This window comes from Rattus norvegicus, chromosome 10 (assembly GCF_036323735.1).
Source record: "Rattus norvegicus strain BN/NHsdMcwi chromosome 10, GRCr8, whole genome shotgun sequence".
Taxonomy (NCBI): Eukaryota; Metazoa; Chordata; class Mammalia; order Rodentia; family Muridae; genus Rattus; species Rattus norvegicus.
This window is the reverse complement of record NC_086028.1, coordinates 4,685,252-4,699,897: the sequence shown is the minus strand read 5'-3', so window position 1 is coordinate 4,699,897 and position 14,646 is coordinate 4,685,252. Positions and strand designations below refer to the sequence as shown.

Here is a 14,646-nt window from a genome sequence, read left to right as displayed (position 1 = left end):
GTCCACTGTGTTCCCAGGCAGAACGTGACTGGTGTTCAGTGGCTCAGTCCTGCCAGTTTTCTGCCCTAGGCCTTACCCTAGGGCCTCCTTTCTGTTTCTCAGGACTGTTTGACTAGGCCACAGGTGAACACCCTTCTTCTTGTTCCTCAGCCTCACCCTCTTCTGTTATCTTTAAATTTTTATGCCTTTATGGGAAGGCATTTTCTAGCTACTTTTTGTATTGTGAAACATTTTTAAATTGAGAGCATTTGGTAGGATCATCAGTGCCTCTGGTCTTAAAACACAAAGCTGGTTACTGAGCCTTTGAGCTCCCATGCTGTGACCTCATGTAACTGGTTCTGGACATAGCCAAAGACTACTATTAGATGTGTGAGTTAGGTCCTGTGCTTTCTAGAACCCATCGCAAGGGGAAATCAAGGAAACAGCTGAGACAGTGCCGACATCTCCAGCTCTTGAGATGCAGCTAGAATCTGGCCATGCCCTCAGCATGAGCATAGCACCAATGGAGGAGCTTGACGGAGGTAGACATGTGGTGCATATTGCTATTCCCTATCCTTGAGTTCTTTTCTGTGTGGGAAGGGTCCCAAAAGTAGCTTTCTTGAGCATATGTGCAGTGTGCAGTGTGTATTGAACATTGTCCTATGTCAGCTGTATGCTAACCTCAGAAGGTAGGGTAGGAGAGCCAGATGTTTACTAACATTGATGGACTGTCTATGCAAGCATAGAGATCAGTACTGCCTGATCTGCTGTCTGGGCTGATGAAGAGCTGTAAGAGGCAAGAAGTCACTGCTCACAACAGATGCTGTCCAGGAATAGAGACTTGGGAAAGCACTCAGAAATTGCAAGCTGACTGTTCCCAAGGAGCTCACCCTTCCTCCTAACATATTATTAGTTCTCATCTTAAATTGCCCTTCTGTTTGTGTGGTGGATGAAGGTGACAGTTGAGCCCATTGGGTCTCAGAGGCTGTAAAAGAATTCTTGCTAGGGAACAGAGAATTTGCCTAGGCAAGCCATATGTAATGGCATGTACTGCGGGCAGGCTTCAAGGGGACAGCTTAGCAGGGATCATCTACTCATCAATGTTGCCTTTGCTTTCTTCCTTCAGATGAACTGCGCCAAGCCATCGTGGCCATGATGAACAGAAAGGATGAACTGGAAGAAGAGAACGGGTACTGTGATATCACAGCTCTCACTTGATCTGACTTTCTGTCTCCAGTGGGAGAGAATGGATGGAGACCATGGTGCCTTGCTGCCCTAGTTGTGACTGACAACTTCTTACCTTACTATTACTTTAAATCTCTCTCTCTCTCTCTCTCTCTCTCTCTCTCTCTCTCTCTGTCTGTCTGTCTGTCTGTGTGTCTGTGTGTGTCTGTGTGTGTCTGTGTGTGTCTGTGTCTGTGTAGGCCAGAAGAGGGTCTGGATGCCATGAAGCAAGAGTTAGTTAGTTTGAGTTGCCTGACATCGATGCCTGGATCTTAGCAGATTTCTTTCTTTTCTGGCATGGAGCATTCAGTAGACTTCTGTGGCTTTTAAAGGAGGGACAACCAGAAACAGTGATGCTACCTTCCAAAAAGAAGGGTGTGGAAGAGGAACCTTCAGTGACAGCCAGTCCCCCTCCCCACACACTTCAGTGGCTTTTCATATAATCTCAAATATATTCAGTCATTACCATGTTCAGTCTTAGAATAGCTTTATCATCTCAAGAACATATGACACACCACTCTGTCCATCTCCCCCCACTCCTCCATAAAACATCCTTGAAGTGACCTTTAACTGAGGGTTTATATTCTGTGTTCCAGTCCCACTCAAATTAGGGATACTTAGGGCAACATGACATTTAGGTTTTCAAAATTTTACCAAACCCAGTGGTCCACTCCAAGAGGCACAGAGTTTTCTTAATTTTTTTCTTCCTTATTGAAATCCATACTAGATACTACCAGTTGCCACCATGCGGATGTCTTAAAGTTGATCATTCTCCCCTCCAGAGTCTGTGCTGAGGCTGGGGTGGTAGGCGTGCCCTAGGTTGTTCACAGTAGCCTGTAGGCACCAGTAGGCCGCCTGACTCAGGGAGGTGGGCAGAGGGGTCATGTGTGTGTTCACTCTCCTATCCTTTACTGGTGACAGCAGCCATAGCTCTGAGACCTGATTTTGGGTCTAGCAGACAAATTGCTTGTTGTCCTTACGGAGAGATAGGAAGGCAAAGAAGCATAAATTCTAAAACAGAAGAGGCTCCTATGAGGAGTGTAGACGGTGCCATTTTCACCTAACACAGACTCTGGCCAAAGACTTCGTACCACTGCAAGGTTCATATCCTTGTACCAGCTGGAGCAGTTCTCTTGGAAGAAGCTATGGGTTTATCCTCCCTCGGGAAGAATGACAGCAACTGTATGTTGACTTCGTCTTCCCAGACAGAATCCCCCATGGCGTTTCTGTCGGGGTGGTATGTTTCAGGAGGAGATTCTTCTCCAAACTCTTGGAGAGCTTGGTGGCAACAGGACACTGTGGGTCTTAGTGTACCTGATTCACACAGACATTCTCGGGACGTGACTGGTAAATATACCACGGTTGGTTTTCTAGACATAGCCATTTAGGTGCAGTGAGGCAGAGCCATATGTGATTTACCTTAGGGTGGTAACTTGTGATCCTTCCGACAACTGCTACCCTGATCACTTTCAGGGGTAGACAGGTAATACAAATAAACATGCTATAAAGCTAAAACGTGTTAAGTGTAAGGTAATGCTGTGCTAGGATGTACTCCATAGAACGCCACACACGAGAGCTTTCATGGCAGTGCCAATGGACTGTGGGTCCTGGTGTAATCTGTGGGCATCAGTGGAAGCAGGAAGAGACGTCTCTTATGGAGTGTGAGCAAGTGTTCTGTGCTTTTCTGCTGTAGAATATGCATTTGGCCTGTTATGAAACCGGTCATTTGTAAGCTTTCTTACCCACTGAGGCTGTGTCAGAGCTTCTGTTCACCATGCTACACCTTTGACTGGAGTGCCTTTAAGAGCACCTCCTTGGGGCTGGAGAGATGGCTCAGCGGTTAAGAGCACCGACTGCTCTTCCAGAGGTCCTGCGTTCAATTCCCAGCAACCACATGGTGGCTCACAACCATCTGTAAAGAGATCTGATGCCCTCTTCTGGTGTGTCTGAAGACAGCTACAGTGTACTTATATATAATAAATGAATAAATCTTTTTAAAAAAAAAAAAGCACCTCCTTGGCATTTGCTAGCTCTTTGTTTCCCTTGATCTCAACCATCCCAGGAGCAGGGACCCAGAGTCTGACCACAGGGCTGCCCATGGCTCAGGCTCCTGGCTTTCGTTTGCTGTCTGCTAACACCAGCTTAGGTGAGGTGGAAGTGCCCTGAGGTTGTGCAGAGCTGGTGGGCAGTGATGAGCCTTGATCTGGGTGAGACTGTTGTTCAGGTGGGCTGGATGCACAGCCTCTGAACCATGTGGCCCTCTTTTGCAGGTCACTGCGCAATCTCCTTGATGGTGAGATGGAGCACTCAGCGGCACTCCGGCAAGAGGTGGATGCCTTGAGGAGGAAGGTGACAGAGCAGCAAGAGCGCCATGCCACAAAGGTCCAGGCGCTGGCCAGGTAGACGGGGCAGGGTTGGGAGGCAAACATGTGAGCCTGTTCCACACACACCTTCTTTCCCGTTTGTCTTTGAGAAAAGGTCTTACTATGTCCAGAGCCCAGACAGGCCTCACATTTGGCATCCTCCTGCCTCGGACTCTAAGTGCAAGGATCATAGGCATGTGCCACCACAGCTCATTTGTACTTCTAACAAAACAGGAAGGAGGACCAAAGCAAGCTCCATTGTTCCATTTCACCTGATGCACTTGTTTGAATAGGGACACACATGCATGTGTGTAAGGGTCAGGAGGTTAACTGATGGGAGTTCTCCTTTTCTTACTACTCAGTTTGCTCTCTGCTGTCTTAACCATAACCTACCTATCCCAGGATTCTCTATATGAGGCAGATGTATGCACATATAGTATTCCTCCCCTCTTCGCTACACAGCTCACACTGCATCCCAGGCAGGTTCTGTATGTGTGTGCTCAGGGCTGCCATCGTCTTTCTAGTAGTTCCTGATCGTGTTCTGGTCTGACTGTCTCAGGATTGGGCTAACCAGTCTGCCTGTAGTGGACAGTAAGGAGGTTTTTGTTTTCTGTGATACTCCCCAGCAGCACATAACCTGAGTGTCTGCCACTGTGTTCCCACTCCAGTGTGTTTGCTAGAAGTGGTCCTGGATTTGCTGGTCCAAGTGCTAAGTATGTGCTGGCTGTATCCTTCATAGGTGCTGAGCTGTGTGGGCCTCATAGTGCTGTGGAAAATGTTTCTGTTCGCAGCCATGTTCTTGGGGGAGCAAGATTTTGGGTCCTATAATAATATCACAGGAGAAAAATTAGGCTGGTGGGTAATTTTTCAAGAGCATTTCTCAAATTACAAATATTATTAAGCTTATTTTTATTTAAGTGGCACTAATTATTTTTTCTGTGATGTTGTTTATATCTTTTTTTTTTTTTCTTTTTTTTTTCCGGGGCTGGGGACTGAACCCAGGGCCCTGCGCTCGCTAGGCAAGCGCTCTACCGCTGAGCTAAGTCCCCAACCCCTTGTTGTTTATATCTTATTAAGTAAAACATGATGAATTAAAGTTTCTGCCTCCCATGAAAGCACCAATTCTTTTTCTGGAGTGTGTTCTGTGGACATGCAACTTAGGTCCCATCGGTCCTCATCTCACCTCCTCTGCCACGTCACTGTAAGGCAGTTTGAGGTTAGCTGTTTTTGTACACCTGTGTGTGGTATTTCATTGAATTCTGAGCACACTAATTGGTCAGTTTAGCACTTGGGTTTTTCCCAGCTTTCCCCATTTTAGGTGATTGTGAGTAGCTTCTTGGCTATGGTAGCGACTTGTCTCACTACTGTGACAAAACATCTGACAGATGTCACTTAGGGAAGGACATCACTGCAGCAGACAGGAAGTGATAATGTAACTGCTGACATCCCCACAGGAGGCAGGAAGCAGAGGGCTCACCCTGGTACCAAAAGTGGGTACCATTTTCAAGATTCACTTCTGCTTCCTAGACTGTATTCTAAAGGTTCCTTAGCCTCCGCATGCCTCAATACTAGACCCATGATCCTGTGGGGACATTTCATACTAAAACACTAACATTAGTGGTTCTTTCAAATTTTTTTTATGAAGCCAGGGGAGGGGTATGTGCAGAGGCTGTGTTAGGTGGTGTGGTGTGAGTGTTTTTCATGCACCTGTAATTCAACACAGTCCTGTGGTCTCCTTTCTTCTACATTTCATTTCTTGAATTTCTCCTCTTTGCATCCTGACATGTCTCTAGGAAGTGGTTCTCAACCTGTGGGCCATGGCCCCTTTGGGGGAGGCATTCTAAATACTGTTTCACTGCTGCCTAAGACCATCAGAAGACACAGCTGTTTACATTATGATTCACAGCAGTGGTAAAACTACAGTTATGAAGTAGCAACAAAAGTAATTTAATGGGGGGAGGGTGCTGGTCACATCATGAGGAACTGTAACAGGGTGCATTAGGAAGGCTGAGGAGCACTGCTCTAGGGCATCAGAGCCAGGTCAGAGGCAGTCAGAAGTAGAGTGATTACTTCCTGTTGTACCCTTCCTCACTGGTCTTCCATCTCATCTGACCCCTCTGCAGTTTCGTGGTGTATACTGGCTCTAAAGACTCAAGTCTTCAGAGACACTGGCTTTGAACATCTGTAACAGGGTAGGGCTATGGTCCCTTCATTTTGTTGGCTTGTGTTAGGAGTCAGCTTAGCCTCGAGCCCTGACTCTATTCCTGGAAATTGTGTTTCTGGGTAACTTGCTCAGCTTCTGCACAAACATGCTTCTTCACCTGTGTGGAAGAGGAGTCTTATCCCCTGATGTGGACAGAGGAGGAAGGCTGTTGGATTCTTGAGATGCTTGACAAGCTGCTGTGCATGTTTAATATTGAGCGCTTTTTAGCTGTGGTAATCCTAGAGAAAAATTTATCCTACACATGGGACAGAGAGGCCATGATTTTATAATGTGAAGCCTTCTCAGCTATGTAAGAACTGTTTAAGGCATTTGGAAGTTGACAGTTTGCAGGTGGAAGGATTTCTGTAAAACAGACAAATTCTTCAAAAAGAAAAAGTGGGAGAAATCCCCCTGAGCAGCTGATGGGCCAGTGCACCTGCTCAGGCAGCTGATGGGCAAGGGGACCTGCTCAGGCAGCTGGTGGGCAAGTGCACCTGCTCAGGCAGCTGGTGGGCAAGGGGACCGGCTCAGGCAGCTGGTGGGCAAGTGCACCTGCTCAGGTAGCTGGTGGGCCAGTGCACCTGCTCAGGCAGCTGATGGGCCAGTGTACCTGCTCAGGCAGCTGGTGGGCAAGTGCACCTGCTCAGGCAGCTGGTGGGCCAGTGCACCTGCTCAGGCAGCTTGTGGGCAAGTGCACCTGCTCAGACAGCTGGTGGGCAAGTGCACCTGCTCAGGCAGCTGATGGGCAAGAGGACCTGCTCAGGCAGCTGGTGGGCCAGTGCATCTGCTCAGGCAGTTGTTGCTTGACGGAGGCGTGGATGGGGGTGTGGAGCTAGAAGGGCTGTGTGGCACAGTCACACTGGGCAGTGACTGTCATAGGCTGAGGCTCATGTATGTGCTGGGCCCCCCTCCTCTAACCCTTTTCCCGCACTTTCCAGCTCAGGTGGCACCATCTACAATGCAGGTAGTTTAGTGGTTTAGGATATAGGTTCTGGCATTGGACTTAGGGGTCAGAGTGTAGTTTTGTTCTTAGCTAGTTACGTGACCTTAGGTGAGTTCCTAACTTCTTTAAATTCCTTTATTTGTAAGATGGGGGGAAAAAAACTCGGATGAATTATCATATGTATAAAAAGAAACAGTAAGAGGCCATTTTTGCTGGTTCAGTAAAGACACTTTGTATGAGTGTTAACTACCATCACTTTTTATTAATTAGGTTACTGAAATCTTGCCTAATCAAAGGTGCATTCTAATAGCAACAAGACAGGAAGGATGGAAAGCTAGGCCCAGAAGAGCAGTCTCTTCCAAGTACCCAATAAGAGTCCATGCGTGTGCACATGTGTTTTACCAGCCTTGGGTACCTGGTGGTAAAACAGAAACACACTGAGCAGATTTAACAGTGCTTATTTCTTTTGCTCAAAGTTAACGACTTTCAGCATCTGCTATGGTTCAACAAAGACCAAAGGCGTGTAACTCGTGCAGAGCTTTGTGGGCCTGGCTGCCACTCACTCCTGATGGGCAGCATTATAATCAGGTGCAGTTAAGGCGGTGTAAGTCACTTCTCTAAATAATTCATTGACTTGCTTCCAGCTGGGAGACAGATGTTAGAGAAGACTACATTACATGAGAAGTCCATTTGAAGGAAGTGTCTTAGTCTCTGGTCTTGCAGAACGCCACAGAAATAACTGCCTCCTAGTTCTAGAAACCCAGAACTAGGGTTGAGGAGCTGTACCTTCAGGGGCCTTCAGGCATGTCAGAACACATTGGAAGGCCTCATATCACGGAGAGTGGGAGGAATAGGCACAGGATCTGCTTGTGTAACAGACATGTTTAGCACTAAGCCATGGATGAGGGCAGAACCCTTGTAACCTGTCAATTCTTTTAAAAAATTATTTAAAGTCTGGAGAGATGGCTCAGTGGTTAAGAGCACTGACCGCTCTTGCAGAGTTGAGTTCAATTTCCAGCAACCACATGGTGGCTCATGAGGTCTGATGCCCTCTTCTGGTGTGTTTAAAGATAGCTCATATAATAAATCTTAAAAAAATTATTTAAATTTTTATATGTATGAATAGTTTGCTTTTGTGTATGTCTATTCACCAAGTGTATTTCTAGTGCCTGTGGAGGTCAGAAGAAGGCATTGGATCCCTAGAACTTGAGATCCTAAAAGTTGTGAGCCTCTACATGGGTACTGGGACCTGAGTTTGGGCTTTTTGGAAAAGCTGTAAGTACCCTTAGCTGCTGTACCATCTCTCCAGCCCCTGACCAAGTCCTAATGGCTACCTCTTAGCATTGCTGTGTCAGAGATTGAATCTTGCACACAGGGCATTGGGTCACTCTGAACATTTTCTGTCTTTGCTCATCATGTTAGCTGTTTCACGTCTGACAAATCATCTCCCAACTTAGTCTCCCAGAACAGTAGGTGGTTAGAATTTTCCACGGTTTCTGTAAGCGAGGTGTCTGAGAATGGTCTTTCAGGAGATCGAGGTTGAGTTGCTGGCCAGAGTTGGTATATTCAAAGGCTTGACTCAGACTAGGGGCCAGTGTCTCTCATCCATCTGTTCGTCTGTTCATCCGTCTGTCCATCAGTCAGTCAGTAAGAGGCCTATGGTCCCTAATCTGAAGGCTTCTGTAGGCTGTTCAGTGTGACTTCCGTAGAGAAAGAACATGCCCCAGATGGAGGTCTCGAGGTTTCTGTCACCTTGGAGAGCATGCTGTTTTCTGTGGTTATGCAGAGCAACCCTGGCAGTATGGGAAGCAATACTGGGGGATGACTACCAGGAGCCAGGGTCAGCGGAGGCCACCTCAAAGGCTGCCCATCACCATCACCAGCCTTCAGCTTCCTCCTGAGGCTGCAGGGCTCCCGAGAGAAGCAGGGCCAACAGGATATCTGTACCTTTCCAGAAAACCACATGCTTCTCTGAAGCCCTGAGGCATTGGTTTCGTATGACCTGGGTGCCAGGGATTACCTAACCTGGTCTGCAGGTGGGAGCCTGGGAAATCCAGTGATGTGCTCTGAAGGCCTGGGTCCACATTGACAGCTAGGAGCCCCAGGGCAGGAGAGAACCACCCCTGGCTCTAGCAGTCAGGCAGAGAGAACATTGACCTTCCCTGGTTCTTTGGTTTGGAGTCCTCAGTGCAAGGATGGCACCTGGTTGTCCTTGCCCAGCCTGGTCCACTAATTCAGATGATGACTCCCAAGGAAATACCTCAGACACCCAGAATAGAGATTTAGTCAGCTACCCTGGCGTCCATGACCCACCTGGTTAGACCTGCACACTCCACCAGTGGTTCTTCCTCCTTCCAGTCTCTCCATGCTAGTTTCACATTGCCGCTTTCTCCCTTGGCCACCATGATGGGGTCTAGGAAGGGTCCGTGGCTAAGCTGATGTGCTAAGAGCAAGGTCCAGCATTCCTGACTGGGTGCGGGGAGAGCTGGGAGTTGGTGGCCTTTGTTCCTTTGAGGGAAGATTCTAACCCGGCATACCAGTGCACAGTAGGAGGATGAGTAGGAGGGGCATATCAGTGCACAGTAGGAGGGAGAGTAGGAGGGGCATATCAGTGCACAGTTGGAGGGCGAGGTGCAGCTCTTCCTGAGGACGGCACCTGAGCGGTGAATCTAGTCCTTCTGAGCCACTCTTCACTTGGCCTTTGTTGCTTCATCAGAGTGTAGTTGGCTTTCTCTTGTTATTACCATGTTCTAAAGGGTTCATATTTGTATGTTTGGGGCCAAAAGTGGATTGTGTTTTTTCTGGGCTTAAGTGCATCTGTCTTCCTCTTCAGAGTTAGCCCAAGGGCGTGGACAAGCGTACTGGAAAAGAAACACAGAGTGGATTGTTCGTAAAGCATCATTTGGAGAGCTGCTTCCTGTCTCCGCTGTTGTTTCTGACACTGTTGTCAGTACTTCTCTCCTCTGCCCTTGTGGTGCACAGAGGAATAAGGAGGTTAGCAATGTGCTGGCTTCCCCAGCCTGCTTCCGCCTCCAGGCCTTACTACTCCCAAGAGTTTCATCAAGTGGCACACAGCATCAACCTGTCCTCCTCATGTAGGCAGTGCCCTCACCCTGCCGCATCTACCCCTCAACTAGGGAAGCATGGGATTCTGCTCCTGAGTCTGTCACCTCCCATAACTTCTCAGATTTGTTCCCAAGTGATGTCAGCATGTTTTAGCAGACAGAACCCGAGCATATGTTGCTATAGCAGGGAGATCTAAGAGGGAGTCACTTTCTTCAGGTGCTATTGTTGGGCCTGGGCACTCGGGTGATATCAACAAATCTCTCCATGACTTTTACCTTTTTGAACTCTGGTGTGGTTCTCCCTTAGGCTCTCCACACAGAGGCTTAGGTGGTATCTAGTAGCAGCAGCCTTGTGTGGGTCCCAGGGGGAAGAGGAAAGTGTCCTCTCTGCTCTACTTTGTCCTTGGAGGAGTAGATGGCCATGATCCCTAGCCCCACCAGGTGACTACAGCAGGCAACGAGCCTGGATGTCCCTTCCCTGATTGGCATTGCTGGGAGGTGTGACTTAGTATTCCTCTTAGGTGATTTTGTCATTGCTGTGACCATGTGAGAACCTTGAGGGAGGAAGGGTTTATTGTGCACAGTTTCACAGCTCATCACAGAGGAAGGCATGGTGGGTCTCACATCTCAGCAGCAGAAGGGTCTGAGCCTAGACTCTCTCCTTCACCCATTCACTAGCTGGACTCTCTCCCCAATGTTACATAGCACCACACACCCAAAATGGGGAGTAAATATTCAGCCCTGTCAGCCTGTGGGACTTTTACATTTGGGTGTAATGGTACTGTCTCTTCTGGCACCTGGCACAGCTTGAGGCCCTGCATGGCTGATCTTGTTGAGCCTCCCTTCTTCTTGGTTGGAGCCTTGGCTGTTGATAGTTCTAGATTCTGGGGCTGACCCAGGTCTTGGAGTCCTTTCTTTGTTTGGAGCATCTTGAAGCCTAAGACACTGGCCTCCATTTGGAGGTCAGCTTCCCTGGGTGTTCCAGTCCTGCTTGGTCAGTGTGTGCCCTCTTGTTTATTGTTCCTATTGGGCTGGTAGCCAGTGAGGTCATCCACAATGATGTCTGTGTGTGAGATCGAGGTCTTCATGGCACAATTTATATTGCCTATATAGGAAAGACAGACCAGGGACCTTGGAGCCCTACTCAGATGCTGTCTAGCATTTGTCTGGTGAGATTTTTGGCTTTCAAGGTAAGCACTAAATCTCATATTGTCTGAGAAGGCTCAAGCTCTGCTTTTTCTTGTTGGTCATCGGAGAACTATAGACTCTTCTCTGAGACAAGGACATAGGGGATATTCTGTCTGGATATGTATCTGCCAAGCACTTAGTCCAGTGGGCAACCCTCTCCTTCTTCTGGCTCTGGCATGTACCTATCAGAAGATACATATTTTTAAAGCCAGTATAGTGGTGCATGCCTTTAATCCAGAGGTAGAGGAAGGTGGATCAGAGTTTGAGGCCAGCCTGGCTTACGACAAGTTCCAGGACAGCCAGGTAAAGTGGAAACTTAAGGGTTCTTTGGAAAGTCAGTTGTTTGGATGGTGTTTTGCTGAGGCAGACATGTGAAGGAACGTTTCACTGGAATGGACACAGGTGAAAGGCTAAGGCACTCATGAAGGAAAGTTTAGCTGAAGCAGGCACGGGAGAAATGATGTTCCACCAATGCAAGCATGTGAAAGGACACGTGGTGAGAGATTCTTCACTGGTAACATGCATGTATTGAATGGCCTGCTTTACACTGTGTAGCTGAGCTCAATTGTCAGGACTCCATAGAGAGAAATGCACCAGAAGACCTCTGGTGGTGTGCTGCAGCTTCATGCCGCTTCCTCAGACTCGAAATGACTGTCAGCTGAGACGAGACGTGTGCTGTGGCAAGACCTGTGGAGGACACATGATGTTTGGGGGTATAAAAAGGACTCACTTGCTGGTCTTACTTCTCTGATCTTCATTTCACTGAGAGAGGCACAGCTGAGAGCTTCTCCTGGTGTCCCTGTTGGCCCTGGTCCCTCGTGCTGACTTGTGCCAAGGCTGGGGCCTGGCTATCTCTGTTAGGTAGTGCCACTGCTGCCGATTCGTGTTTGGTATCCCGACTCCACCGACCTGGACTGCTGGTTTATTTGTGAATTGTTTGTGAGTGAATGGAGCTGCTGCTGCTGACCTGTGAACTGAGCTGCTGATTTCTAGACACCATAGATGGGGGCTGCTCCAAAGATTCTTTCTAAGGTCCACCACCCCTCCCTCTCCCCATCCTCTCTTTTCCATTGCCTCTGGTGGGTGGTGGGCTAGAAGGGAGGTTAAAGTGTTTAAGAACCATCATTAAAAATAGGATTTGAAAAAAAGTTACACAGGAGTGACAGAACCTGAACTTTCTAGGCACCTCCTTCCCAGCATGGTTGCCTCAGGGTCTCTGGATGGTTTCAGAAGTGGGGTGGGGTCTAACTTTGCTATGGAGATAGGGCTAGGTCTTCAGAGCTTTGGTGGGAGCTCATCCCTTGTCTGTTGGATGGCTCCCTCCTCTGGGTAACTTTCTGTTGCCATGTGATGTGTTCTCATGAGGGAAGACAGTCTAGGGTGAGGGTGCTATGCAGGCTCTAGGAATGAGGAATGGCGGGCAAGAGAGCTGGGTCTCAGGATACACTAGGCTGCTGGGTCAACCTGCTCTTGAAGGCCTCTCTAGACCTCTCACAGTGTGGGCTGATGAATCCCCATTGCTCTTGAGACAAATTGGAGTTGGGTTTTCTGTTTCTCCTCACTTTAAGAACATTCGTCAGCAGAAGGTTGTGTCTGGCAGCATCTCCTGGCTTACCCAGGTAAGGCCTCTCCTTGGTGCTCAGGCTCAGGCACCAGCATTGCACACTGGTTACTACTGGCAGTGATGGTGTACTGCTACCAAGGGCTCAAATTTAGGTCAGAGGCTTCCTGCGGGAGGGCATGCTCTTGTGCTTACTTGGTCTCTCTTGCCTCTGATGTAATGCCTGGCACAAATAGATCTCCATGAAGTTGGCTTGGTGAGGGAAGGACGTGTTGTGGGGCTGTTGGTGGTGTCACCTGACCCTGACCCAAGTACCTCAGAGGAATGCCTGCTGGGCTCTTTCAGAGTCAGAGCTCAGTTCTAGGGAGCTCATGGACTCGCTTGGTGCTTGTCCCAAGACTACTCTGCTCACCTCTTAGGAAGTGCAGCTTTCTGGAAATTCTTCAACCTTCTACTTCAGCTTTAGCTAGTGAGAGCCATTATTCATGGATGACAGAAGCCCGCTTAGAGGCCTCTGAAGACGGGCAGTGGAGTGGCCAGGGAACTCCTGCTGTGGTGGAGACCTGTTTCTCCACATCTTTCCCCCTTTTTCTTGCAACAATTGGCTTCATTACCAGGTTTGCTCTTCTCTCATGATGACTAGCTGTGCCCAGCCACTTCACCTCAGCAGCGGGCGTCTCTTGCTCCTTGTTTCCAGGAGGTGGCATCCTTTCCTTTCTGAACTGCAGGGGTGAGTGTGGGGCTGGAGAGGCCCTCCCTTCATGGGCAGCAGTGACTGTAGACTTCCTGTGGTGGTTCCTCCCCATCACATTTAGGTTCTTTAGATGTCTCAGATTAATGTATTATGCAGTGGCTTTGGGCTGACAGCCCTCAGTGGAATCTGACGGGAGTGTGAGCACCCTGTGCTACCTCCTCTCTTGTCGCTTTCTATGGTTTATGTCTCACAAAGTGCGACCTCTAGTAACCTTGTTAGTCACCGATTTTGCCATCTCTGGACTTCGTGCCAGCAGACTTGCTGTTCCTTTTTGTAAACATTCTTGATGACACTCCTCATGTCCTGATGTCTTGATGACACTCCTTATGTCCATAGCTAATATAACATATGCATAACATAAGTGATTTAGGAAGTCAGTCTATAGTTTATATAAAGGAGAAATGACCCAGAAGCCATTTATAATAGAAGCAGACACTGCTCTACATTGGCGGGGATAACGAACGCTAGGAAAGAGGGAGCCACAGCCTAACAAGCGGGCAGCTCCTGGTCACAGGCTCATTCTTAGGGAGGACCAGAGTGGTTGTTTATAACAAACACGGAATGAAAACATGGAGTGCAGCAGACCACACAGGAGATGCGGGCCATTAGCATCTGTGAGAGGAGACTCCTGGTTCAGATTCTATACCAGGCTTGTATGGATGGCCTGACCCAGCATTGTGTACTGCCTCAGCCTCTCAGAAGGGATGGTGTCTTCAGCCAGGCATGCCTACTTATGCCACACGCACCAAGAGAACCCCTGCCTCAGCCCTTTCCCTTGTCCTTTTTCTCAGGACCATCCCCAAAACACTGCAAAAAGTGTGTTTAGTCACTCTCTTGACCTGATTCCCACATGATCTTCTGAGCACCTGCTGTGTGTCCCGACACCCTTCACTCTGCCTCCCCTCATTCAGGCTACTGACCACTTGTTTGGCGTGATGAGCTGAGGGTCCTGTCTTTGCTCCATGCTCAGCAACAGCCTCAGGTCTTAACTTGCAGCTGAGAGCAGGGAAATCTACATAGAAGGTGGGACTTGTGTGCTAGGCCCAAGCATCAGGCAGGGGCAAGCGTCTAAGGGAAGCTGCTCACCTGCAGCCTGGTGCTCTGCAGTCTTCAGGCTCTGTAGTTTACCTTGCTCATGCGTTTACTCTCCAGAGAGCACCTGTTTTGTGTTAATTATGGGTTAGAAATAAACAGAGCATGGCTGACTGAGCCTAGGTGCTTGGATTGAGGGGTGGGTGGGGTGTACAGACACAGATGCTTACCGTTTGGCTGAGTGTTTCTGTGCTCTAGTGCACCAAGCTTTGCTTAGGTGGAAGTGTGGCATGATGTAGGGCAGGGGTGAGATTAGTTTTGCTTCAGTCTTTGG

The 14,646-nt window shown here is 48.5% G+C and overlaps 1 protein-coding gene across 14 annotated transcripts in view; it reads left to right on the top strand.

The window, feature by feature from the left end:
- Snx29 (sorting nexin 29) overlaps window positions 1–14,646 on the top strand; it is a 413,817-nt gene that overhangs the window by 105,785 nt on the left and 293,386 nt on the right. For all 14 annotated transcript variants that reach the window (XR_005489945.2, XM_039086859.2, XM_039086858.1 and 11 more), the window contains 2 exons: window positions 1,106–1,169; window positions 3,474–3,602. Coding sequence is in view for 13 of the 14 variants with exons in the window: in XM_039086859.2 (XP_038942787.1) it covers window positions 1,106–1,169; window positions 3,474–3,602 (193 nt within the window). In the remaining variant the exon portion in view is untranslated. The remainder of the gene's footprint in view (window positions 1–1,105; window positions 1,170–3,473; window positions 3,603–14,646) is intronic.